General features: G+C 41.0%; 1 protein-coding gene across 1 annotated transcript; it reads right to left on the bottom strand.

The window, feature by feature from the left end:
• Nucleotides 1–845: 845 nt before the first annotated feature.
• Nucleotides 846–7,374, bottom strand: LOC134842373 (multivesicular body subunit 12B-like). The gene is made up of 3 exons (XM_063858681.1): nt 7,147–7,374; nt 6,888–7,047; nt 846–1,465 (listed from the first exon to the last, which is right to left on the bottom strand). Exons 1-3 carry the CDS (start codon nt 7,369–7,371, stop codon nt 972–974), a joined length of 879 nt encoding a protein of 292 aa, XP_063714751.1. The 5' UTR covers nt 7,372–7,374; the 3' UTR covers nt 846–971.
• Between the last annotated feature and the right edge of the window lie 18,152 nt (nt 7,375–25,526).

Here is a 25,526-nt window from a genome sequence, read left to right as displayed (position 1 = left end):
TTTATTATTGTGGTCACAGCAACCAGCTATCTTGAATATTGCTTCCAAACACTTTTTTAGAACAATTTTGAGGACCTCAAAAAAACTGTTGGGGATTAATTTGCCATAGTGCCAAAACACTTTCAGTCACAGCTCGCATACAGAAAAATTCTTTGTTTTCTAGCGGATTAAGGAAGGGGGACGAGGAGATTGGCGGACGATCCCTCCCCCTCAGGGATTCGACCCCCTGCTGACCCACGGGTACACCTTGGTACTATTTTGAGATATCCATTTTTTGCCTGAAGGACCCTAAAAATTTTCTAAATGCGCCTTTAGTTACTTATTTTCAATAATATTTACTATATTAACGCCAATATTTTTTTAATTTTGAGGGGGAAACGTGCGCTGAAAAAACACTTTTTTCTGTTCAAATTTTTCCAAAAAGTGCCTAAAAACGCTTCTTAGGACTGTTTTTTCTAGGTTTGCGGGCGACGCAGAAAATTTTGCCAAACAATATCTTTTTTTGTGCTTTGGGAGAATCTATTTAGTCAGCCTAAAAAAAGGCCGACATAATTTCCTCGAGAAAATCCTAGATTCGCCCCTGACAATATACACTAAAATTTCTTTCCCTTAAGTGTTATGTTAAACGACTCAATTTCCTGTTTTTCTTTCAATTTTTGCTTGACTATTTTGGTTACCGTTTCAGCCACTTTGGGAAAAAGGGAAGGAAATGAGAATGGATACTGAAGCAAAATTCCAAAGCGGAGCAAACTTCAAGACTCATTAAAAATTTTTTTCAAAGAATCAATACCAAAAGAAGTGAAGCATACGGATAATCAACAAAAATTGCCAAGAAAATAGAAAAACGAAAAAAAAAATTCAAAAATGAATTCAATTACTGGTATATTCTAGCAAATCTAAACATCTAAACATAATTAAGATAAAATTTCACTTTACACAGTTGATCAATATGCAGCTGGCACGTTTCGAAGTCAATTAACCAGAGATCTCTCTAGATCCAAGGAGTACGTAGACTTCGAGTCAATCTGATCCATTGTCATAGTATCAAAAGAAGGAATAACAATTGGATTAGCAGCTCCTGCTCCATTTGAATTGTTGGAGTACTTCGGATTAATGACGAATTTTACTCCATCTATTCCCGTTGTCAACACTTCGCTCTTCTGTCGCTCCAGTGTCATCGCACTCCACTGGTCGTTTGGCCGACAGACCTGCTGGGGCATCATCATAGCTGTGCTATTCGTTCCACCTATTAATTCAAACCCATTCTCCGTAACTGCATTATTAGTCATAGCCGCTGTACTTTGTTGAGGAGTTCTCTCTGTCGCCGGGTTCGGAATCGTCGATTGTACTGTGGCGCTGCTAGCCGTTAGTGGGGATAAGTTTTTCCATTTTCCGTAAAGAAACATCCCGTTAAGCTCTCCGATTTTGATATAATTCGTAGTTACTGTCTTCTCGTTTCTTGCACCTAGTAACAAATGGATAGATTTAAACTTCAGACTGTAGCAATTATGACGCAATGTCAACATTAAATTAAAGATAACGAAAGTTAGCAAGAGTATGTCGACAGTAGTTTCATTATCACAACAAGCAACCCTGAATCTTATTTGACTACAGCGTGTGACTAACGTGTTGTTTCAATTATCAACATTTAAAATTCAAACCAATTTAAAAAGGTAAAGAACATTTTGTTAACAGAATTTCGCTTATTAGAGTCTCTTTTTTCAGAAACTTCGCTTAAAACGTCTTATTGTACTAAGATCTTAAGGTGAAACAGAAATTAAATAAAGATTTCTTGAAAACAACCGACCCAAAAATTCAAGTCCGAAAAAAAGAGTTGAAACCGAATCTTTTGATATTTAATGCCAGACAAAAAGTACCAAATGATGAAATCGCGTCTCTTCATACTTTCTAAATGAAAAAGTTCAGATAATAAAAAACTGTTATCAAAAAGGCAAAACACGAAAGAAAATAGTTTTTACTGGAGTCAATTCGTAAAAAGCGGCGATTCGTAAATTTTGAAGGGCAACAATTTGTAACATTTAAGTGCTGATAAGGAGGAAACATTGCGTCCTAGTGTTGAGGAATTGAAAAAATTTATTCCACTTTTAAATTGCATCAAAAGCCTCAGGTGGGGGACTAAGAATTAAAGCTTAGCTAAATTTTGGTTTATCAGTTTTGATTTTATTTCAATTTAGTTATCATTAAAACAGTAACTATGCACTATACAAATGGACCCATTTCTTCCTCATTTCTTAAAAATTCGTTTTTTTTTCACCCACCAAATTCATCCAATTAAAATTCGCTCAACAACGGCTAAGCAATTAGCAACTTCCTCTCAAAGGAAAAAAATTTTCACGAAAATGGTAAACACTTAACTTCTGGGGGGCGAAAAGTTTACACAAACTTGACACAGCAAGATAACTGGCCAGACAATATGGCGATGTTGCTAACGTCCCTGCAAAATTTCCTATTATTACTTTCGATAGCACAACCGTTAGTGAAAGGCTTGAACATAGCCATGCAATCATTCCACATATGCCAACTCGTAAGTCAACTTGTGTTTCATTTTTGCACATGTACTAGAAATTACACCTTAAAATTAGGCTCAATTTTGGATAAACTAAAGCGTTAAAAAGCTCGAATAGAAGGCTTGTAATTTTGCGAGGACTAGGAGAATTTTTGAGCTAGCTGAAGTTACGGTTGATTAATTATTTTTTCAAGCATACTGGTAATTTCCTGGGGGGATCCTAAGTTGAACCCGTTTCGTTTGCGATAAACCGTTTTTTGGAACTCAACTCAAAGACCAGCACGTGAGGGCTTTTGAAGCGCTACAAGAAAACACAAGACTAGAACCCACCAAAAATTTTCTAGACTTCAAGAAAGCGTCTGTCAATGCCTTTCAGACCATTTTCCGCGTGCTTTCATGAAAGGCTTGGTGAAAGCTTGTCAGGACTTAGCCAAATGCAAGTATTAGATCCGGATAAAAGCCACCATAAACAGCCAACAACAAGAAAGCTCTCGATTTTCAGTTGTTAAAAACTATCAAGAAAATAGAATCGTTAAAATCCTGCAAGTTGTCTGTAATACTTGACTTAAAGGAAATTTTAGTATTTGTCTTTGATGTCAATTTATTTTTTTAAATTGCACAATATTAAAGAAAACCCCGTTAAACGTTCTGCTTTGAAACGAAAAGTCGCTTTACTGAAAACTACGAACTGTCGCCCATTACGAGTTCGTATATATAACGAATTGTTGGCTAACCGAGATCAAGTTTCGCAATTTTTAAAAAATATTTCATGGATCACTTAACCAAATAAAAACTTTTTGAAAATCAAGGTACACGCAAGACAATTTATTTCGAAATCATTACTAAGAGCCCATACTGAATAACACAAGGATAGCCGGATAAAAACAGCAAGTAGCACAGAGGGTTCGTTCAAAACATATTGATAAACAACTACAAAGAAAGTAATGTTTTTGTTCTGACCAACTGAAAAATGGGGAGAACCTTTGCATTCGGTTGTTTGTTTTTTTTTATATACATTTTTGTTTTCCACACAGCATGTGAGGTACCATAAATAATCATCGGACTGGGTTGAGGGAAGCCCTTTCAAACGTGATTCGACAACTACAAAATTTCCTAAAAAAATTTTCGGGTCAAGACCTGGTTTAAACTTTTTGATTTTTCTATTTTCGAGCTAATAAGGTGAGCGATTAGGCTTTCAATAGCTTATTTATGCTCAATTTAAGCCGAGAAAGCTTTGTTTACCTCAAGTAAAGTTCGTTTTTGGAGTTTTTTAGCATGACTGTCAAATCTATTTTTTCGTTCACATCTGTTTATCACACCACGCAGAAAAAAAAACTTGTTTGAACAAACTTTTATTTTTTTTAAATATGGTCGGAACATTCTGTGCTACTTGCACAGTAGCCGGCTATCCTTATTTTTTGTTTAATTTTGTCATTTATTGTCCATCGTATGATAAGAAGACCATAGAAGTTTTTCTAGAACTTCTATTCTCTGGACGTTTTTATAGTCAAGGAAGCGCTAAAAGAAATTTTAAATAAAATTTTCAATTCAGAAAAAGCAAATTTTCTGAGTCTATATAATGAATGTAACTCGATCGCGTCACTCACTCGAAATTAGACTAAATATCAAATTTTCAAATCAGTTTTTCTCGACACTTTGACAACGTTTTTAAATTTTTAATATGATATATCAATCAATCCAAACAATTACTATTTGCGGTAATTTTCAATAGTCGGAACAATTAACTATTGTCTGGTTTAAAACAGCAAAACTTCCGCCGATGCTGCTTTACTGATAGATGCCGAAAACGCTTTCAACTCGCTGAACCGAAAGCTGGCATTGAAAAACATCGATAATACCTGCCCTTCTCTTTTAACAGCAATTAAGAACTCCTACTCTAAACTATTCGTTAATAAAAAAAAACAATCTACTCTCCAAGAAGGGACAACCCCGGGGGGATCCACTAGCAATGGCCATGTACGGTCTAGCCATAATACCTCTCATAAAACTTTTATCAGTAGACGATGTAACACATAAATGGTACGCAGACGACGGAAACGCAGTCCTTAAATTAAGCAATCTACGAACCGTCCTCGATAAAATTGTATCACAGGGTAAATTTTTCGGCTACCACGTGAAAGCATTCAAATGCCAACTCATTGTCAAGGATGAAAAACTCGGTGAAGCTCAGAATATCTTCGCAAAAACAAGAATCACTAAAAAAGCAGTAGCCCGAGTGCTTGGTCAGTTATAGGAACAGAATCTGAATGTAAAAAGTTCCTCGAATTTCAACAGAATGAGCAAATCAAATTTTTGAAAAAACTAACGAAAATCGCCAAAACGTTTATGCCTCCTATAATAGAGGAGTTCAAGAAAAGCTTTCATTTCTTGCCAGGAAAACGCCTAACACCATGGAAAACTTAGAAATATGTGGAAATATTATGAAAGAACAATTATTACCTAACCTAGTCGGTAAAGACACTTTAAACCCCCAGTTCCGTGAGATATCTTCCTTACCCCTTAAAATGGGCGGACTTAACATCAAGCTGCCATCCGATCATGAAAGCTACCTAGAATGGTCTAAGGAAACATCACTAGTACTGGAATATCAAGATCCTGTTACAGCAGTAACACAGCAAGAAAAAATATGTACGAAAATCAGAAAATTGAAAACTGATAGAACAAATAAAAAAAAAAAAACCTCATTAACTCCTTAAATGAAACAGATAAATACGCAATCGACCTGGCCTCTGAAAAGGGAGCCTCTAACTGGCTCAATGCTTTACCACTGAGTAGATACAACTTCAACCTGAATAAATCAGAATTCAGAGATGGTATTTACTTAAGATACGGATGGGAACCAACCAAAACCCCACTCACATGTGCATGTGGTGCTAATTTTAACTTGACACATGTGCTTCACTGTGCAAAGGGTGGTTACACAAACAAAAGACGCAATGAAATTAGAGACATATTCGCCAACCTCATGAACGAGGTTTGCCATGACGTCGAGATTGAGCCGAAACTTCAGCCGTTGCAAGGCGAAAGCTTTGTCAACAATTCAACTACAACTGAAGATGAGGCACGACTTGACATTAAGGCAAACGGACTCTGGGGTTCACGATTCAGCCGCGCTTTCTTTGATGTGAAAATTTTCAACCCCCATGCCAAAACATCGCGAAAACTGCATAAGGACGCATACAAATACCACGAAACGCTGAAAAACTCCAAATATCAGCAAAGAATTTTAAACGTAGAGCAGAGTAGCTTCTGTCCGCTAATTTTCGGATGCACCGGTGGCGCTGCTCCAACAGCCACGCGGACGATGCAGCGATTAGCCGAAAAACTAAGTGAAAAAAGACAAGAAAGCTATCTAGAATCTATAAACTACATAAGAACTAAAATAAGCTTCGCGCTCCTGAGGAGCTCTATACTTTTTATAAGGGGGTGCAGATCGCTACGCAAAGTTCAAATTATCGACAACTCCATAAGCGCTATTGTAGAGGAAGGACGGCTAAGATAAATTAACATGACGACGATGCATTTAATGCTGATTTATGACTTCATTGCCGATATATATTCATTTTTATATCGCTGGTATGGCTCTATCCAGCTTGTGCACTTACCGTAACTAAACGGAAGGGCCCCTTTTGTAATTTAGTTTTTTTAAATTAATTATTGTCTCGCTGGCCATAGTTATGGGATCTAAAATTACTTTATTTTTCCAGCACGTTTCGGTAACATGCATACAGTTTGTTGCTCTGATTATGGAGGTTAAATGTCTATGTTTTCAATGGTCGGAACAATCAAACATAGCCATGTGACAGTAGGAAAGGAGTAATGAACGCAAGGAAACTGAAAAAAAAACGACTTAATTTTTCAAAAATATTCAACGTTTGAGTTTCGAGTAAAAAAAATTAGATGGCCTTAAAGCTCTTTGAATTTGTAGAACAATTAATGATGGACACTTTTTTGTTAAAAATTAACCCAATTTGAGAAAACTGGATTAATTTCCATTTTCAAAATTAGAAGTCGATCACGTTTTTCGTGACCTTTTGCTGTTCGATAATGGAGTTTGCCTCCCTTTTAACAATGGAAATGCTCTGAACCTGAAAAGAAATCACAAGAGCGAAAAATTAAAACTGAGCGTGAACAAAGTCTTTTTCATGAAAAAACAAAATAATAATCAGCAAGACCTTTATAAAAGTACCCACTATGTTCATTACTCTTAATTATTGTCTCACTATTGCAATTACCTTTTTCAATACTAGACACGCCCCATGATTAGGATAGACACATTTCTCAAAAATGTTTGTCAACAATTGGTATCGATGTTTCGATTATTGAGCAGAAAATTCACCTTTAGACACGAGAAGAAGGTCCGTGAAAGCTCCATCACAAACTTCTCTCGGTTCGTTTTTGATAAAAAGCCGCAGACCCTGTAGCGCCGGCTGTCGCTGAGCAGATCCCATAGTCTGACTGATGACAACATAGCCAGGAGGCGCTTCGCCAGTTCCATCCTTAAATCAGATGTCAATAGTTACATTTCAGAATTTCTCTGAAATTTATCAACTAAAAACAGTGATCGTTTTTTTTTGCTCGAAGCGTATTTTATTTACCTTAACGATTTTAATGTCTTTCACGACGTTTCTCCACCGGCCGTTATCGAGAGGAAATACTCGTGTATAGCAAATATATCGCCGGACAGCTCGAGCAAAAAATCCATCCTTCCAAATATCAGCATCTTTGCCATCAGCTGATGTTGTAATTGCAACATACCCCTGCGGTACATTTGAGATAGATTCGATAACACCAATTCCCGTTATAGGATCGTCTTCAGACATATCACATCTTGAAACATTAAAAATAAAACACATGAAAGTTTTTCCTTGGAAAATCAAATGAAGTTCTATAAAATACCACAATTGGCACAAAATCAGCATATCACTTGTGGCAAAGGTCGATTACATTGAAATATTGCATTGAGACAATGGGATTAAATTAGAAAACCAGTAACTATTATGGCAACCCATGTTACTAAAATAGTCTATTTATTTTTACTTAAATCATTTTCCCCTAATTATAACGTAACATTCGCCAGGAAGTACATATCGACGGAAAATAAAGCTAGGTTCTAAAACGACTGGTTAGCGTCTAAACACAGCTCTACATGCTTTTCACCGTATCTGCCAAAGCCAGTTCCTTTGGTGGTTTTCCTAACATCGGGTCGACAAAACGTTACTGCTTTCTGGCTTCGACCAGAACGCTCAAATTAACTTAATTATATTCAAAAATAGTGAGCTCATGGCTGGGTCTCAGTATCCGCAGACCACAAGGTCACTCCCAAAAACAGGGCAACTACTGTTTATTATATTACTATTGTTTTTGTTCAGTAGATAAAAATCAACATCTCCATCGAAGATGGATCAACCCTTTCCCTCACTCCTAGCATCTCATTCTCTGAAAATGAATCTGGATGTTAAATAAATTCAACTCAGGGATGACCAGGTAGCTAACAGTTTATATAAATTAGTTTGAGTTCTGAGCCCGAGACCCCTCCAGATTCTGGAATCCGGGGAAATAGCACTCCTATTTCTTTCCGGAAAGCTAGACACTCCGTCCCAACACCCTTCCTTTTTCTGGGGTTCTACGTTGTAACGATTGTAACAGCACAATCGTTACAACTCGGAATAGTTACTGACAATCTCAAATTACAATTTCAATCTGTTGTCGTTTTCTCATAATTGTTTCCACTGCGATTATTGTTGTTGTGTTTCGCCGTTTCAGCGTGTGCGATGCGAAATATAAAAAGGTTGTCGTTCACGACCGAATCGAAATTTTAAAAATTAGCATGTCAGTTAAAATTAACCCTTCCCGATTTGTCTAATCAATCAAATATTTGTCTTATCCATTTAAACCATCAATCTTCCTGGTTAGATGTTTTTTTTATCGATAAAAATTCGATTACGAAATTGCAATTTCGTACCTTCTGGTCGAATGTTACATACTCCCCGGTCAATGTCCTCATTGAGTCTCGTAGTCTTCATCGAAATGGTACAGTGCCATCGAACAGAATTTAAAAAAGTCATATTTATCCACGTCATATCGACTCACTGCAGAATATAAATCGCATCATACTACACTACTATAGTCTTCCAAATTCTTTCACCAATCTGCAATTTCGAGGATATACTTAAGATAAAACATCTTTTTAGACTTCCTAGGTTTTAAAAGTGTAGGGAAGAAGGACATTCGTGCCAAACCACAAACTAAAATTATCCTACTAATCCTCTTCCCTTCGGAAATTTAGTTGTTACTAGCCCTGAATATTAAAATTAAGAAACTCAGTGGTTAGAAGGAACACAACACTTTTTGTTTGGTTTCTCGTATATCTTTAAGTGTTTTTGGTCACAGGGAACGAAGGCATGGCCAATCCCCCCACCCTTCCTGGTACGTGAATTTTCGGTCTTAACTAGGTTAAAAAACTATTCACGGGAATCCGGAAGGCTTCCGCGTTCCAAACTACCCTTCCGCCCCGGTTGTTAGCGCCTTGCTTTGAGCATTTGCTCGGCGCGGAGTGCTCGTTAACAGTTCTGCCGGTCAGTATGTTAAAAAGAATAACACCCAGGAGCGCTGTAAAAACATCTATGTAACATTCGCCCGGAAGTACATATCGACGGAAAATAACGCTAGGTTCTAAAACGACTGGCTAGCGTCTAAACACAGCTCTACATGCTAAACACAGTTCTTTTGGTTGTCTTTCTAACATCGGGTCGACAAAAAAAACTTTACTGTTTCAGGCTTCGATCAGAACGCTCTAATTAACTTAATTATATGCAAAACTAGTGAGCTCATGGCTGAGTCTCAGTATCATAGACGACAAAGTCTCTCCTAAAACCAGGGCTACTACTTATTTACTAAATTACTGTTGTTTTTGTTCAGTAGATAAAATCATCATCTCCATCGAAGATGGATCAATCCTTTCCCTCAACTCCCAGCTTCTCATAATCTGAAAATGAACTTAGATGTTATCAATTCAAATCAGAACGTCTCCAGGATGCTAAAAATTTGTTAAAATAATGTTTAAATTATTTCCCGAGACCCTTCCGGATTCTGGAATCCGGAGAAAAAACGTCCTTGTTTCTTTTCGGAAGGCTGGACACGTCGTCCCAACACCCTTCCTGGTTCTCGTGAATTGCTTTGTATCGATTGTAACTGCACAACCGTTACAACTCGGAATGATTTATGACAGTCCTATTCATTCTTAAGTCTCGATCGGTTTTACACGACTTTGGATGTTATTGTTTTCACTGAGGATTCTGTCGTTCTGTTTTCGCAGTTTCAGTTGTTGCAAAATATAAATCGAAAGTGTAAAATCTAGCATATTAGTCAAAACTAATCCCTCCCGATTTGTATAATCGTTCAATTAGCTTCACTAATCCATAAAAACCATCAATTCTCTCGGTCAGGTGTTCCGAGAAAAATTCGAATACGTGTAGGGTCGAATTTCTGGTCGAATGTCAAATAAATTTATTAAATAATTTTGTGATATGGCGATAATGGAACACTTGTAAGAAAACTTGAGACGGGATTTAAGAGACAAGCTCGTCAGGTCGCGATACGTCCCCTCTCCGGGACACCCCAACCGGAATCTCCGGCCGTGAAAAACTAGTGACTGACTCTGCCGAAGTACAGGCCGAAGTGGCTACCCAAATGGAGCAGGGAACTGGTTGTAAGAACTTCAAGGACCAAGTACTGCATCCCAAAAATGTCGGAGCCACGCTACTGTCTACAAAGCTAGCCGACCTTGCCGCTACTGTCTTGTGCTACCACTCACAGAAACTGAACTGAATTATTATATGAGCCGGCTTTAATGATAACTCATATACGAATTCAGACTTTGCTAATGATTAGAGATTTTTAATAAATTTATTAACTCATAAGTTTAACCCAAAACCCTTTAATCCAAATCCCCAAGCTTGTCATCCCTAAAACCATCCTCTCTGCAAATGATCACTTCATAATTGATAACTTGGTGCTCTAAAAAATTCTCTGTTTCGCATTGTAAATAAATTTTATCACTCAAGAATCCGAATTGTCTCCCCCTAATTTGCATATATTCACCATAAATATAACATTCGCCCGGAAGTACATATCGACGGAAAAAAAAGCTAGGTTGTAAAACGACTGGCTAGCGCCTAAACACAGCTCTACATGCTTTTAACCGTCTCTACCATAGCCAGTTCTTTGTGCGGTCCCTTTAACATCGGGTCGTTAAAATGGTAACTGTTTCGAGCTTCGGTCGGAACGCTAAGATTAACTTAGTTACATGCAGAAATAGTGAGCTCATGGCTGGGTCCCAGTAACCCCAGACCACGAGGTCACTCCTAAAAACAGGGCTTCTACCTATTTTTTATATTATTATTGTTTTTGTTCAGTAGATAAAAATCATCATTTCCATCGGAGATGGATCAACTCTTTCCCTCAACTCCTAGCTTCTTTTTATCTGAAAACGAATTTAGATGTTATTATTTCAGTTCAGGACATTCCAGGAAGCTGAAAGTTTGTTAGAACAGAATTTGAGTTCTCTTCCCAAGACCCTTCCGGATTCTGGAATCCGGACAAAGAGCGGTCTTTTCGTCTTTCCAGAAGTCTGACGCAGTCGTCCCAAAACCCTTTCTGTTTCTCGAGAAATCTTCGGTAACCATTGTACTGTTACAATCGCTACCATTCAGAAAGGTTTTCCGTTAACGTCTTCAATCAATGTAATTTGTACTTTCATTGCTTTTTCTCGTTCGTCTTGTCTGTTTCAACGAATAATGTTGTGCTGTTTTTTCCTTTGTTCAGTTGTGGCGAAACTTCAAGGTCGTGACGTGTTTTTATTTTGAAACGAATTTTTTAAATTTATTACGTCACGCCAAACTGACTATTCCTGATTCGTTAAATTGTTGTATTAGAATAGCTTATCTGCTAAAACTGCCAACTTTCCCAGTTTACGGTCACATTAAAATTTCGAAGTCGTGTGCCAGTCGATCATATTTGGAAGTTTGATCTTGCGCAACGTTTGGTCTTTATTTTGGGGTGAAATGAAGTTTTTCACAAAATTCTAATTGAGCATGTCATGATCAAGTTTCTTGCGACAACTGAAAATCCGAAAAAGTAACAACCAAAAGGATCGAGTAAAAATTGCGGGAAAGTTGCTGAAACACGCTAGAGTAAAATTGCTATTCGCAACTTTACTGGAATTATACTACGAGAGTAGAGCTATCTTGTTCCTGACAGGAAGGACAAAATTGCACGAAGAAAGAAAGAAAAACGATCGATTGTACCGGAGTGAACCTTGATTGGAAAAGTGGACAGCTGAAGCTGCCCAATGGTCCAGTCAGAAAAATTATTGCTTGAAATAAAACTTCTCCCTTTCAAAATTCCTGAGTCAAACTTAATTACCAAATCATTTCTAGAGTTGCTTTACAATTTAGTTTTTCAATTCTAGAGGTGGTGTCGGTATGTAAGTACCCAATTTAAATTTCTTGAGCGTGTTTTGTTTTGTTATGTTGGGTCAGGGAGAGTTTTTAGGTTGATCCATCTGAAATGGATCTAAGGTCTGCTGTCCAATAAAAACTAACCGTATACGAAAAGTTTTGACCCTGTTTTTAACGGCGTTTGTGTGTTTTGGATATTGCGAAAACCGAAAATATCAGAAAGACAAGATCAGAACAACCGAAAAAAAAAACGCGGGAAAGTACTTGAAAAAAGCAGCGGGAAATTGCTATTCGCATTTTCCAGTTATAAATGGAACAACGGGAGTAGAGCTGTCCTACCCTGAATAGGAAGCAGAGCGATTGTAAACAGAGCAAAGACAAAGAAAAAGTGAACCAGAGTGAACCCTCAGTGGAAATGTGGACAGCTGGGGTATCCCAATGATCCAGTTCCAAAATTTAATTCTCGAGTCAAAACTTATTTCCCTTGCTGGAATTTATTAGTAGCAAACTTCTCAAGTTATTAGACTTAATGCTAGAGTTACTGATTAATTTAGTTATCCCAATTCTCGAGTGTGCCGATATGTGAGTACTCAATTTAGTTTTCGTGAGTGTGTTTTATGACTGTTATGTTGAGGTAAGGAGAGTTTTAGGTTCATTCATCTGAAATGGATCAAAGTTTTCCTGTCTAACAAAAAGTAACTGTACGGACTGTTCCGACCCTGTTTTTAACGGCGTTTGCATATTTTGGGTATTTTGAGAGCTGAGCATGGGGGCGTTCTTATTTCTAGAGTGGGGAAGGGGGGTATTTTGGTAGTAGCCTTTAGGCTGTAACACGGTTTGTAGTCTCGTGTCGCAAGTGAACCGAATTGGCTCCGACCGCTTGAGGTAGAAAAACACAGGAGGTCCCTGACTGTTGAGCCAATGGCTATGGGCCTATTTTTCTTAACTTCTTAAATGACTTAAGTAGGCGACTGTTACAGAGTGTTTTTATGGCACTCCTGGGTGTTTTTACGACATCAAGACTACGGGATTGAACCCACTTGACACAGCTCCGGGCTACATACCCATTCTAGAGTACCGGTGGTACGGTTCAACAGGAACGTGTCCACCTACTGGTTGTACCGTGATAGCTTTTTAAGAAATTTCGAGAAAAATTCCCGGTGCGCTTTCCGAAACGAGTTCTAGCTGAGCGAGTAATGGGGGCCACTAGGGGGACAAAAAACGAGTAAAAGACAAAAAACTAAACAAAAAACAAAAAAGAATACAAATAGGAACAAAAAACGGTAAAATATTTTAAAAAGAACAGTGGCTTTGGTTTTCAGATTAGGTGGATCAAACCTTTACATTAGTTAAAATAGTATGCGCATACTGTTTTCAATAAGACCGATCGTCTCGATCAAATCAGCAACGTTAAACAGGTGCCCGAGTTTGGGGCGTTCAAAGGGTTTTCAGATAGCCTTGCAGCCTCAGCGGACAACTCGGAGACTTGACTGGAACAGGTGACCAGGCAAGTGGGAAAGTGGTTCCCAGGACTGGGACCTGTGAGACAGAGGACACACGACTGGGAAAGGACTACCAGTAGCGTGATCAAAGCAGCACAGCAGTGAGAAGGGATCACAAGGGTGTTCTGCTTGGTCGAACGGGTATCGTTAAAATCCACTTTATACTTTAGGAGATAACTGTAAAAGTAATTAAGCGAGTCCCCACTGTTTTGAGGAAATGTTTTTGATTGAGTAGATCTTGGAAACAGGTTCTACGGACTTTCTCTCGAGAAGTTTAGCACCCATCGCACGTATACTAATTTTCGGCCTAAGTGGGGGGCTAGATAGGGGGAGGGTAGCATGGGGGCTGGTTCAGATAGAGGTTGTTGGTTGAAAATTGTAAAAAGAGGTACTTTCTTATAGTAACTAAACAATCGATATTGTCAATTTAGTTACATTAGAACAAGCGAGTTAAAGACACATAACAAGAGTAGCAACACGAAGGTACTCAAAATTAGACTTGAATTAAGATATGTAACCTGGCGGGATCGGGTGGGGGGATCGGAAAAAGATAGTTTTGGAACCCAGAAGGGTCTCAAGACTTTATCGAAGGATCCCAAGACTTTATCGAAGGGTCCCAAGACTTTCTCGAAGGGTCCCAAGACTTTCTCGAAGGGTCCCAAGACTTTTTCTCGAAGGGTCTCAAGACTTTCTCGAAGGGTCCCAAGACTTTCTCGAAGGGTCCCAAGACTTCCTCGCAGGGTCACAACACTTTCTCGAAGGGTCCCAAGATCAAAGAGAAATTGCCAGAAGAACCGTAAGTACCCGTCAAAGAAACTGATCTTGAGACGCCAATAGCCATAGATGGAGCGGAGCAAAAGACGACAAAATCAACACCTATGCCGAATGTGGAGAACCAAGAAACGAAGACAATTGAGTTCTCACCAATAGGCAATGGAGATAAGATCACTAACAACACACCGGAAACGATAAACGACAATTCACAAACTAAGAAAACTTCGTTCACAGAGAGGATCGCGGCGATGGATGGAATGAAATCGAGAGAAAAAGAACAAGTGGTAGCAGCGACCGAAAAAGGCGAAACTTTTGGCAATGTTTCCACAATAACGACGGAAACTAACCAAGACAAGGAGCAAGTCACACAGGAAACAGTGAGTAACCAAGAGGAGCGACCGACAGAGTCAAGAGCACCTTCGGTGGAGCTGGGTGAATTGATGACAAAGTTGGACCAGATAGACGAAAAGCTAAAGTGAAGCGATAAGGAATACCAGGAGTTGAAAAAGGAACTTCGACAAAACAAGAATTAAAACCTAGGTAACTATTATGTCCTGGCGAGCGCCACCGAAGAAAAGCTACAACAGATGGCGAACAAAGTGGAGACGACCGACAAGGAAAGAGAGAAAAATGTCAAAAAGGACATGGAGGAAGTGAAAAAAACAGTATGGTACGATGAATGAAAAGTTGTGAAATCTAGAGACCAGAATGGACGCAATGAGCAAGGACCACTGTTGAGAATGCACTGTTGAGAAACTCTATAGCCCAAGATAAGTCGGTGACAGACAAGCCACCTGGAACTAGAGTCAATTTTGTAGAACCGCAGCGCAAGAAAAGAGAGTCTACACCATTACCATGGGTTGAAAACAGCATAAATTCAGGAGTAAACAGGACTGCCATAAAAGGGGGAGCCTCAAACTCGACGAGTACACCTGGGTTAAATCGATTTGGATCTGGCATGAAGGTTCATCAGGCAATGATGAGATTCGCAAAAAGTAGATAAAGAGATGGCGAATTGGTTGACCAATTTCTGGATGATCTTGTGTGCTTGAGAAGAAGAAGCGACCCAAAGGAATCGACTAGTAGAAGAAACTTTTTTTAGTAGGAGGAGACGATTCGTTTTCGGAAAGCAGAATCATGCAAGGGGGAGGCCAACAACAAATGTCAACACGGTATAAGCCCAGAGATGACATGGACAAACGAAGGTAGTGTGCGAATTGTGGCTCGGCGGATCACCATGAGGCGGTTTGCAACACATTCAAACAGGGTACAAAAAGCATGGTATTTGCGCCTGACGAAGAAGACATGAGTCAGATGGAACAACACGAGTTTTACAGCTGCTTTATAATCAAAATAGGAGCGATGTGTTTTTTTTTGCAATCAAGAGGGCCAATTTAGGATGGATTGACCCCTGTTTTGGGAAGCAGTGAAAAATCAGAGTCACCCAAAACACAAATTGGCACTTGCTGCGATGCAAAACACCAGAAATAGACAAATGAGATTGATACACAAAACAAAGAGGCAACGAGTGGTGAATTAACAACAAAAACTGTAACGGCCGTGACACACGTCAGAGATAATAGGGGAGCCGAGACGAGAATTTCACTAGAAATAAACTACGAGCAAGCAGCAGCAGAGGCTATCCACAAAGTGAAGCAAGACTTGGCAACCAAAGAGATTGAGCAACGGCTAAAACAGGAAATAGAAAAACAAAAGATGAATGAGACACTCTTGATGACGATACCAAAACCGGAGGTCGGAGAAAACCTGACGGGCAGTGGTAAATGCAACATCTTGAAGATGGTGACTGGGGCAACCTTTGGTATCACGAAGATTGGAGCGAGAATAATTTCAATAATCACGTGTGGATTACTTAAGTATAATAAGCCCCTTCTAGAGCACTCAGGGCATTACTCACGAGAGGGGGTGGTAAATCAATCAAATACACTGAAGCCTATGGTCCACTGAGGTTTTGTTGAACATATAAGGAATTAACATCTACACAAAGACGATGATAACATGCGACGAAGATCTAGCCGGACAGATCAATGTTGGTCGAGAAGAACTCAAAGTGAGATCAATAGGGCACTGCGCCATGCTGGAAGAAGATGCGATGTATCTGTGAATGGAAGCAGACGTACCTGCACATGTACTGGACATAAGTGGGAAGAAGACCCAACTGCGAGGATTGTTGGAAACAGGGGCAGTCTTGAGTGTGATACAAATTGAAACGTGGAGAAGGATGGGATTTGACAAAGATGACTTGTTAGATTCCAGAATACGGCTGTCAGCGGCAAACAAGGTGGCGCTGCGTGTTCTAGGCAGAACACCAATAACAGCCCTAAATCTGGGGAGAGCAATTTGTGGATGAGCTTCCTGGTGGTGGAGAATCTAGATGAGTCTGACCAATTCATTTTAGGCAGATATTTCATCAGGAATTTTGATGTAGCAATTGATCTCAACAATGCGATGTTCAGGATTCGAAACCCGAAAAGGAAGTACGTAATTAAACCGGTACATTTGATAATAGCGAATGAAAATAAGGTTCCAGTGTTCTTGAATAGAAGGGTAAGGTTGAAATCAAACGAGGCTGCAATAGTAAGTTTGAGGATGAAGAACTATAATGAGCTAAGTGACAATAAACAAGTTTGTATAGTACCGAATCCAAATAGTCAAAGTGCTGCTATTTTAGGGAGATCCTTCTCGATAACCAAGAGTGGCCTCTGCGTTAGTGACTTGTTGAATACTCTTGATATAGCAATCACAATCCAGAGGGGGAGGAAATTGGGATACGCACTGCCTGTGAAAACTAGATATGAATTGACTGAAAACGTGAAAGAAAATGAAGTTCTTGATTGCCCGAATCATGGGGAAAAAATTTGTATCTTGAGATGATTGAAGAAAATGAAATATTCATCAAGTCTTGTGAAGTCACTTAAGTCAGAGGCAGACAATGGACTTTCGAGCTGTTGGAGTTTTCCAGAAAAACCCACACCAGAGGAGTTGGAAATCGATAAACCGGTGTTACCAGAAATTGAACACTTAAGGGGAAAGGTAACAGACGAAGAGCTCGAGGCTATCAAGGATGTGCTAGATAGGAATCAGGACGTTTTTTCGAGACATAAGGCAGGCATCGGGTGCTGTAATTTCGTTGAATACGAAATAGAGCTAGAGGAGTCGGCGTTACCGCACAAGGAGGGGGCGAGGCGTATGTCCCCAAGCAAAATTGATGCATGTTGAAAAGAGACCCTACTAGAGTATGATATGATAGAACCATGCAAATCACCATGGGCGTGTGGAGTAGTGATGACTAAAAAGAAAAGAGACCAGCTTAGGTTCTGTTGTGACTTTCGATACCTGAACTCCGTCACGGTGAAGGATGCCTATCCTATACCTAGGATAGATGAGAGTCTTTCAAATTTAGGACATGCAAATTTTTTTAACAATTCTTGATCTAGGGTCAGCTTTTTGGCAGGTACCACTAAGGAAACAGGACAGGGACAAAAAGGGATTTGCTTGCGAGCTGGGATTGTTCCAATGGAAAAGGATGCCCTTCGAACCTTGCAATGCGACAGCCACTTTCCACCGACTGATGGCACATGCACTGAACAGCGTCATAAAAAAAGGCATTTAGTAATGTGTTACGTGAATGACGTGGTGATTGCAACACCTACCCTGGAGGATCACATCGAACGACTGGATGAGGTTTTCGTATGAATGAAGAGAGCTGGATTGAATTGCAAGCTTTCGAATTGCTTGATGTACATGACAGACTGGGAAAAATATCTGCCGCAAGTGGTAGGTGCGTACAAACGCACGCAGCATTAAATAACGGGGATCAATCCCTTCATGATGTTGACAGGCAGAGAGAGAGAGAGAGAGAGAGAGAGAGAGAGAGAGAGAGAGAGAGCGATGCCCCTGAATTTCTACTATCCGGAATATGAAGGACAGAAGACATCGCCTCATGCATATCTGAAGGAAGCAGTTAAAAGACAACAAGAGTTGAATGAGCTGTGCAGGAAGAATACAGCGCAAGCACAGATGAGACAGCGGAGGAAGTATGATTAAAAAAACTTCATGCGAAGCCATATGCTGTGCGACAATATGTCTGGGTGTTCCAGAACGTCAAACCTCCAAAAGGGACAAAAAAGCTAGTAAAGAAATGGAGGGGACCGTTCATGATAAAGGAAGTGCACCAGCAGGGTCGATTTTATCGCTTGAGCATGAAATATATCCAATTCAACAATTTTTGAGGCACAAGGACAAGAAATACACGTGGAACAACGCGGCAGAGTAGTCATTTCAAAGGTTAAAGAAAGAACTGTATGAAGCACCTGTGCTAGGCATGCCAACAGAGAAAAGAATGTACGTACTGGACATGGATGCATCGGTGGAAGCGATCTCCGTAATACTCCATCAAGAATAGAAGTGGAACGGGAGAACAGTTTTGAGACCAAAAGCCTACGTGAGTAAAGTCTTGAGCGACACGGAGATAAAGTAAGGGGCACCCAAAGCGGAAATATTCGCGGTTGTTACACTTGTTAAAAAGAACAAGGCATATCTAGGTACCGAGCCCTTCAAACTACGGGTCGACAACAGGGCACTCAGTTGATTGAAGACGTACTCAATGGATCAAAGCTACATCGGGAGATGGATAGTGCAGTTGCATGGTTACAACATGATCATTGAACATAGGACGAGGGACGAACACCAAAACGCCGACAGCTTGAGCAAGAAGACGGTATTCTACGGGAGACAGGAGCAGAGACAGGCTGATAGGCCAGAGATTAAAGATGGCTCTTCGTTTATGGACAAGAAAACCTATGACAAATTACCGCTCACAAGATGGCTCGACAAGTCAGGCAAACCGATAGAAGACCGTCCCGAATTACCCACTGAGCATCAAGGAAAAGCAATTCTGGAGAGAAATTCTGGGATGCCGATTGAAATAATGTAACAAATTCGAAGATAGTAAGGGAGACACTGAAGGCAAAAGGGCATGACATTGACGAAGTGGAGACAGGAAAGGTGACAATAGGATAACATTTGAAGAGACTACTTGAGAAGCTGGAAGGAGGAAGTTGAACATCTCGGGTTAGATCAAGAGTTCAGGCAGTGGCAAATACCACAGAGGGATGGTGAATAGAAAAATGAGTCCGGGGAGTCAGGATGATTGGACAAAGGTTCAGAGAAGAGTGATGATGAACAAGATAAGGCAGGCATCGGGTGCTGTAATTTCGTTGAATACGAAATAGAGCTAGAGGAGTCGGCGTTACCGCACAAGGAGGGGGCGAGGCGTATGTCCCCAAGCAAAATTGATGCATGTTGAAAAGAGACCCTACTAGAGTATGATATGATAGAACCATGCAAATCACCATGGGCGTGTGGAGTAGTGATGACTAAAAAGAAAAGAGACCAGCTTAGGTTCTGTTGTGACTTTCGATACCTGAACTCCGTCACGGTGAAGGATGCCTATCCTATACCTAGGATAGATGAGAGTCTTTCAAATTTAGGACATGCAAATTTTTTTAACAATTCTTGATCTAGGGTCAGCTTTTTGGCAGGTACCACTAAGGAAACAGGACAGGGACAAAAAGGGATTTGCTTGCGAGCTGGGATTGTTCCAATGGAAAAGGATGCCCTTCGAACCTTGCAATGCGACAGCCACTTTCCACCGACTGATGGCACATGCACTGAACAGCGTCATAAAAAAAGGCATTTAGTAATGTGTTACGTGAATGACGTGGTGATTGCAACACCTACCCTGGAGGATCACATCGAACGACTGGATGAGGTTTTCGTATGAATGAAGAGAGCTGGATTGAATTGCAAGCTTTCGAATTGCTTGATGTACATGACAGACTGGGAAAAATATCTGCCGCAAGTGGTAGGTGCGTACAAACGCACGCAGCATTAAATAACGGGGATCAATCCCTTCATGATGTTGACAGGCAGAGAGAGAGAGAGAGAGAGAGAGAGAGAGAGAGAGCGATGCCCCTGAATTTCTACTATCCGGAATATGAAGGACAGAAGACATCGCCTCATGCATATCTGAAGGAAGCAGTTAAAAGACAACAAGAGTTGAATGAGCTGTGCAGGAAGAATACAGCGCAAGCACAGATGAGACAGCGGAGGAAGTATGATTAAAAAAACTTCATGCGAAGCCATATGCTGTGCGACAATATGTCTGGGTGTTCCAGAACGTCAAACCTCCAAAAGGGACAAAAAAGCTAGTAAAGAAATGGAGGGGACCGTTCATGATAAAGGAAGTGCACCAGCAGGGTCGATTTTATCGCTTGAGCATGAAATATATCCAATTCAACAATTTTTGAGGCACAAGGACAAGAAATACACGTGGAACAACGCGGCAGAGTAGTCATTTCAAAGGTTAAAGAAAGAACTGTATGAAGCACCTGTGCTAGGCATGCCAACAGAGAAAAGAATGTACGTACTGGACATGGATGCATCGGTGGAAGCGATCTCCGTAATACTCCATCAAGAATAGAAGTGGAACGGGAGAACAGTTTTGAGACCAAAAGCCTACGTGAGTAAAGTCTTGAGCGACACGGAGATAAAGTAAGGGGCACCCAAAGCGGAAATATTCGCGGTTGTTACACTTGTTAAAAAGAACAAGGCATATCTAGGTACCGAGCCCTTCAAACTACGGGTCGACAACAGGGCACTCAGTTGATTGAAGACGTACTCAATGGATCAAAGCTACATCGGGAGATGGATAGTGCAGTTGCATGGTTACAACATGATCATTGAACATAGGACGAGGGACGAACACCAAAACGCCGACAGCTTGAGCAAGAAGACGGTATTCTACGGGAGACAGGAGCAGAGACAGGCTGATAGGCCAGAGATTAAAGATGGCTCTTCGTTTATGGACAAGAAAACCTATGACAAATTACCGCTCACAAGATGGCTCGACAAGTCAGGCAAACCGATAGAAGACCGTCCCGAATTACCCACTGAGCATCAAGGAAAAGCAATTCTGGAGAGAAATTCTGGGATGCCGATTGAAATAATGTAACAAATTCGAAGATAGTAAGGGAGACACTGAAGGCAAAAGGGCATGACATTGACGAAGTGGAGACAGGAAAGGTGACAATAGGATAACATTTGAAGAGACTACTTGAGAAGCTGGAAGGAGGAAGTTGAACATCTCGGGTTAGATCAAGAGTTCAGGCAGTGGCAAATACCACAGAGGGATGGTGAACAGAAAAATGAGTCCGGGGAGTCAGGATGATTGGACAAAGGTTCAGAGAAGAGTGATGATGAACAAGATAGTCTCTGCATAATACTAGCTGAATAAAAAAGGAGGTATCACGACTGGGAATTGCAAACTGATTCTTCGTCAGGGACATACAACCTGGAGTATCATGATTTGAATGAAAGGAAGAGCTGGAGATGATAGCAGTGTCAAGGAAACCTTTCAGAGAGCTATCATGCAATTCAAACATCAGGACGAATCTGGAACCGGAGAGCGACAGGGAGGTCTTGAGAAGGATAGTATGATTGAAGCTTAAGGACGATATCCACAATCCGGGGGAACTGAATGGACAAATGATGGCACTGAAGGAGCACGCCAAAGGGAGGTGCCGGTTATTGGATGTGATACGAGCCCAGAAGAACGACAAAACGACGAGTAATCTCTCCAAATGGATACGGACGGGAGAGAAAGAGAAAAGAGACCTGGAGGAGGATAGCTACACGATCCTGAATCAGTTCGACAAAGAACGGAAGGACTTGTTCTACCACACGGCTGATGGCGTAGTGGCCTTTAGGAGGAAAGACGAAGAGAACATAGTACACAAGCATAACCTCATCATACTAACACAGCTATATCACACAGAATTGTTGTTCAGATCGCACGACCAGATGAGACATCAGGGCATAGATAGGGTGCAATCAAGAATACTGCACAGTTTTGATTGGCCAGGGTTGAGGAAGGCTTGTGAAAGATACCTGAACGCATGTTTGTCGTGCTTGCAGGTGAAAGAATAGGATAATGAAATTACCTCTCAAATCTGTGGAAAGCTCGGAATTTAACGAGGTTGTGCAGATAGACCATCAGAAGATCTGCATGACAGACTCGGGGTATATACTGTTAATTACTGATCACTTTACGAAGCTGGCAGAAGCAGTACCATGTCAGACAAGCTCGGCGGAGGAAACTTGTGATCACTTGATAACGTACTGGATATCACGGTATGGCTGTCCGATGACCTTTTAATCTGATAATGGGAAAGCCTTTGTTGGGGACCTGACAAAAGAACTCATGAAGAGAACTCCCATTGCACCGGCACACTCGACGGCATACCATCCACAAACGAATGGACTAGTGGAGAGGCAGAACAGAACGCTAGTAAAAATGATCAGGGTAATTTGCTCGAGGTACATGACAGATTGGGACAAATATCTGCCGCAAGTGGTAGGGGCGTACAAACGCACGCAGCATTCAACAACGGGGATCAGTCTCTTCATGATGTTGACAGGCAGAGAGAGAGAGAGAGAGAGAGAGAGAGAGCGATGCCCCCTGACTTCTCAGGCATATCTGAAGGAAGTAGTTAAAAAACAGCTCGACAAAGAACGGAAGGACTTGCTCTACCACACGGCTGATGGCGTGGTGGCCTGCAGGAGGAAAGACGAAGAGAACATAGTACACAAGCATAACCTCATCATACTACCACAGCTATATCAAACAGAAGTGTTGTTCAGATCGCTCGACCAGATGGGACATCAGGGGATAGATAGGGTGCAATCAAGAATACTGCACAGTTTTGGTAGGCCAGGGTTGAGGAAGCCTTGTGAAAGATACCTGAACGCATGTCTGTCGTACTTGCAGGTGAAAGAATAGGATATTGAAATTACCTCTCAAATCTGTGGAAAGCTCGGAATTTAACGAGGTTGTGCAGATAGACCATCAGAAGATCTGCATGACAGACTCGGGGTATATAATGTTAATTACTGATCACTTTACGAAGCTGGCAGACGACGCATGTCTGTCGTGCTTGCAGGTGAAAGAATAGGAAAAAAAATTTCGCTCTCAAATCATTGGAAAGCTCGGAATTTGACGAGGTTGTGCAGATAAACCATCAGAAGATCTACATGACAGACTCGGGGTATATACTGGTAATTACTGATTGTTTTACGGAGCTGGCAGAAGCAGTACCATGTCAGACAAGCTCGGCGGAGGAAACTTGTGATCACTTGATAACGTACTGGATATCACGGTATGGCTGTCCGATGACCTTCTAATCTGATAATGGGAAAACCTTTGTTGAGGACCTGACAAAAGAACTCATGAAGAGAACTCCCATTGCAACGGCACACTCGACGGCATACCATCCACAGACGAATGGACTAGTGGAGAGGCAGAACAGAACGCTAGTAAAAATGATCAGGGTAATTTGCTTGACGTACATGACAGATTGGGACAAATGTCTGCCGCAAGTGGTAGGGGCGTACAAACGCACGCAGCATTCAACAACGGGGATCAGTCCCTTCATGATGTTGACAGACAGAGAGAGAGAGAGAGAGAGAGAGAGTGAGAGCGATGCCCCCTGACTTTCTTTTATCCGGGAATATGAAGGACAGAAGACATCGCCTCAGGCATATCTGAAGGAAGCAGTTAAAAAACAGCTCGACAAAGAACGGAAGGACTTGCTCTACCACACGGCTGATGACGTGGTGGCCTGCAGGAGGAAAGACGAAGAGAACATAGTACACAAGCATAACCTCATCATACTACCACAGCTATATCAAACAGAAGTGTTGTTCAGATCGCTCGACCAGATGGGACATCACGGGATAGATAGGGTGCAATCAAGAATACTGCACAGTTTTGATTGGCCAGGGTTGAGGAAGGCTTGTGAAAGATACCTGAACGCATGTCTGTCGTACTTGCAGGTGAAAGAATAGGATATTGAAATTACCTCTCAAATCTGTGGAAAGCTCGGAATTTAACGAGGTTGTGCAGATAGACCATCAGAAGATCTGCATGACAGACTCGGGGTATATACTGTTAATTGTTGATCACTTTACGAAGCTGGCAGACGATGCATGTCTGTCGTGCTTGCAGGTGAAAGAATGGGAAAAAAATTTCCCTCTCAAATCTTTGGAAAGCTCGGAATTTAACGAGGTTGTGCAGATAAACCATCAGAAGATCTGCATGAAAGACTCGGGGTATATACTGGTAATTACTGAACATTTTACGGAGCTGGCAGAAGCAGTACCATGTCAGACAAGCTCGGCGGAGGAAACTTGTGATCACTTGATATCGTACTGGATATCACGGTATGGCTGTCCGAGGACCTTCTAATCTGATAATGGGAAAGCCTTTGTTGGGGACCTGACAAAAGAACTCATGAAGAGATCTCCCATTGCACAGGCACACTCGACGACATACCATCCACAAACGAATGGACTAGTGGAGAGGCAGAACAGAACGCTAGTAAAAATGATCAGGGTAATTTGCTTGAGGTACATGACAGATTGGGACAAATATCTGCCGCAAGTGGTAGGGGCGTACAAACGCACGCAGCATTCAACAACGGGGATCAGTCCCTTCATGATGTTGACAGGCAGAGAGAGAGAGAGAGAGAGAGAGAGAGAGCGATGCCCCCTGACTTTCTTTTATCCGGGTATATGAAGGACAGAAGACATCGCCTCAGGCATATCTGAAGGAAGCAGTTAAAAAACAGCTCGACAAAGAACGGAAGGACTTGCTCTACCACACGGCTGATGGCGTGGTGGCCTGCAGGAGGAAAGACGAAGAGAACATAGTACACAAGCATAACCTCATCATACTACCACAGCTATCTCAAACAGAAGTGTTGTTCAGATCGCTCGACCAGATGGGCATCAGGGGATAGATAGGGTGCAATCAAGAATACTGCCCAGTTTTGATTGGCCAGGGTTGAGGAAGGCTTGTGAAAGATACCTGAACGCATGTCTGTCGTACTTGCAGGTGAAAGAATAGGATATTGAAATTACCTCTCAAATCTGTGGAAAGCTCGGAATTTAACGAGGTTGTGCAGATAAACCATCAGAAGATCTGCATGACAGACTCGGGGTATATACTGATAATTACTGAACATTTTACGGAGCTGGCAGAAGCAGTACCATGTCAGACAAGCTCGGCGGAGGAAACTTGTGATCACTTGATATCGTACTGGATATCACGGTATGGCTGTCCGAGGACCTTCTAATCTGATAATGGGAAAGCCTTTGTTG

The sequence above is a fragment of the Symsagittifera roscoffensis genome, chromosome 3 (assembly GCF_963678635.1).
Source record: "Symsagittifera roscoffensis chromosome 3, txSymRosc1.1, whole genome shotgun sequence".
Taxonomy (NCBI): Eukaryota; Metazoa; Xenacoelomorpha; order Acoela; family Convolutidae; genus Symsagittifera; species Symsagittifera roscoffensis.
This window is presented reverse-complemented; position numbering and strand designations above follow the sequence as displayed.

What these genes read in the sequence shown, in the direction of transcription:
- LOC134842373 (XM_063858681.1), bottom strand. Translation starts at nt 7,371, where the DNA reads ATGTCTGAAGACGATCCTATAACGGGAATTGGTGTTATCGAATCTATC. An exon ending in AAGACATTAAAATCGTTAAG is followed by an intron (nt 7,048 to 7,146) that starts GTAAATAAAATA and finishes ATCTGATTTAAG; the next exon opens with GATGGAACTGGCGAAGCGCC. An exon ending in CCTTCTTCTCGTGTCTAAAG is followed by an intron (nt 1,466 to 6,887) that starts GTGAATTTTCTG and finishes ATTTGTTACTAG; the next exon opens with GTGCAAGAAACGAGAAGACA.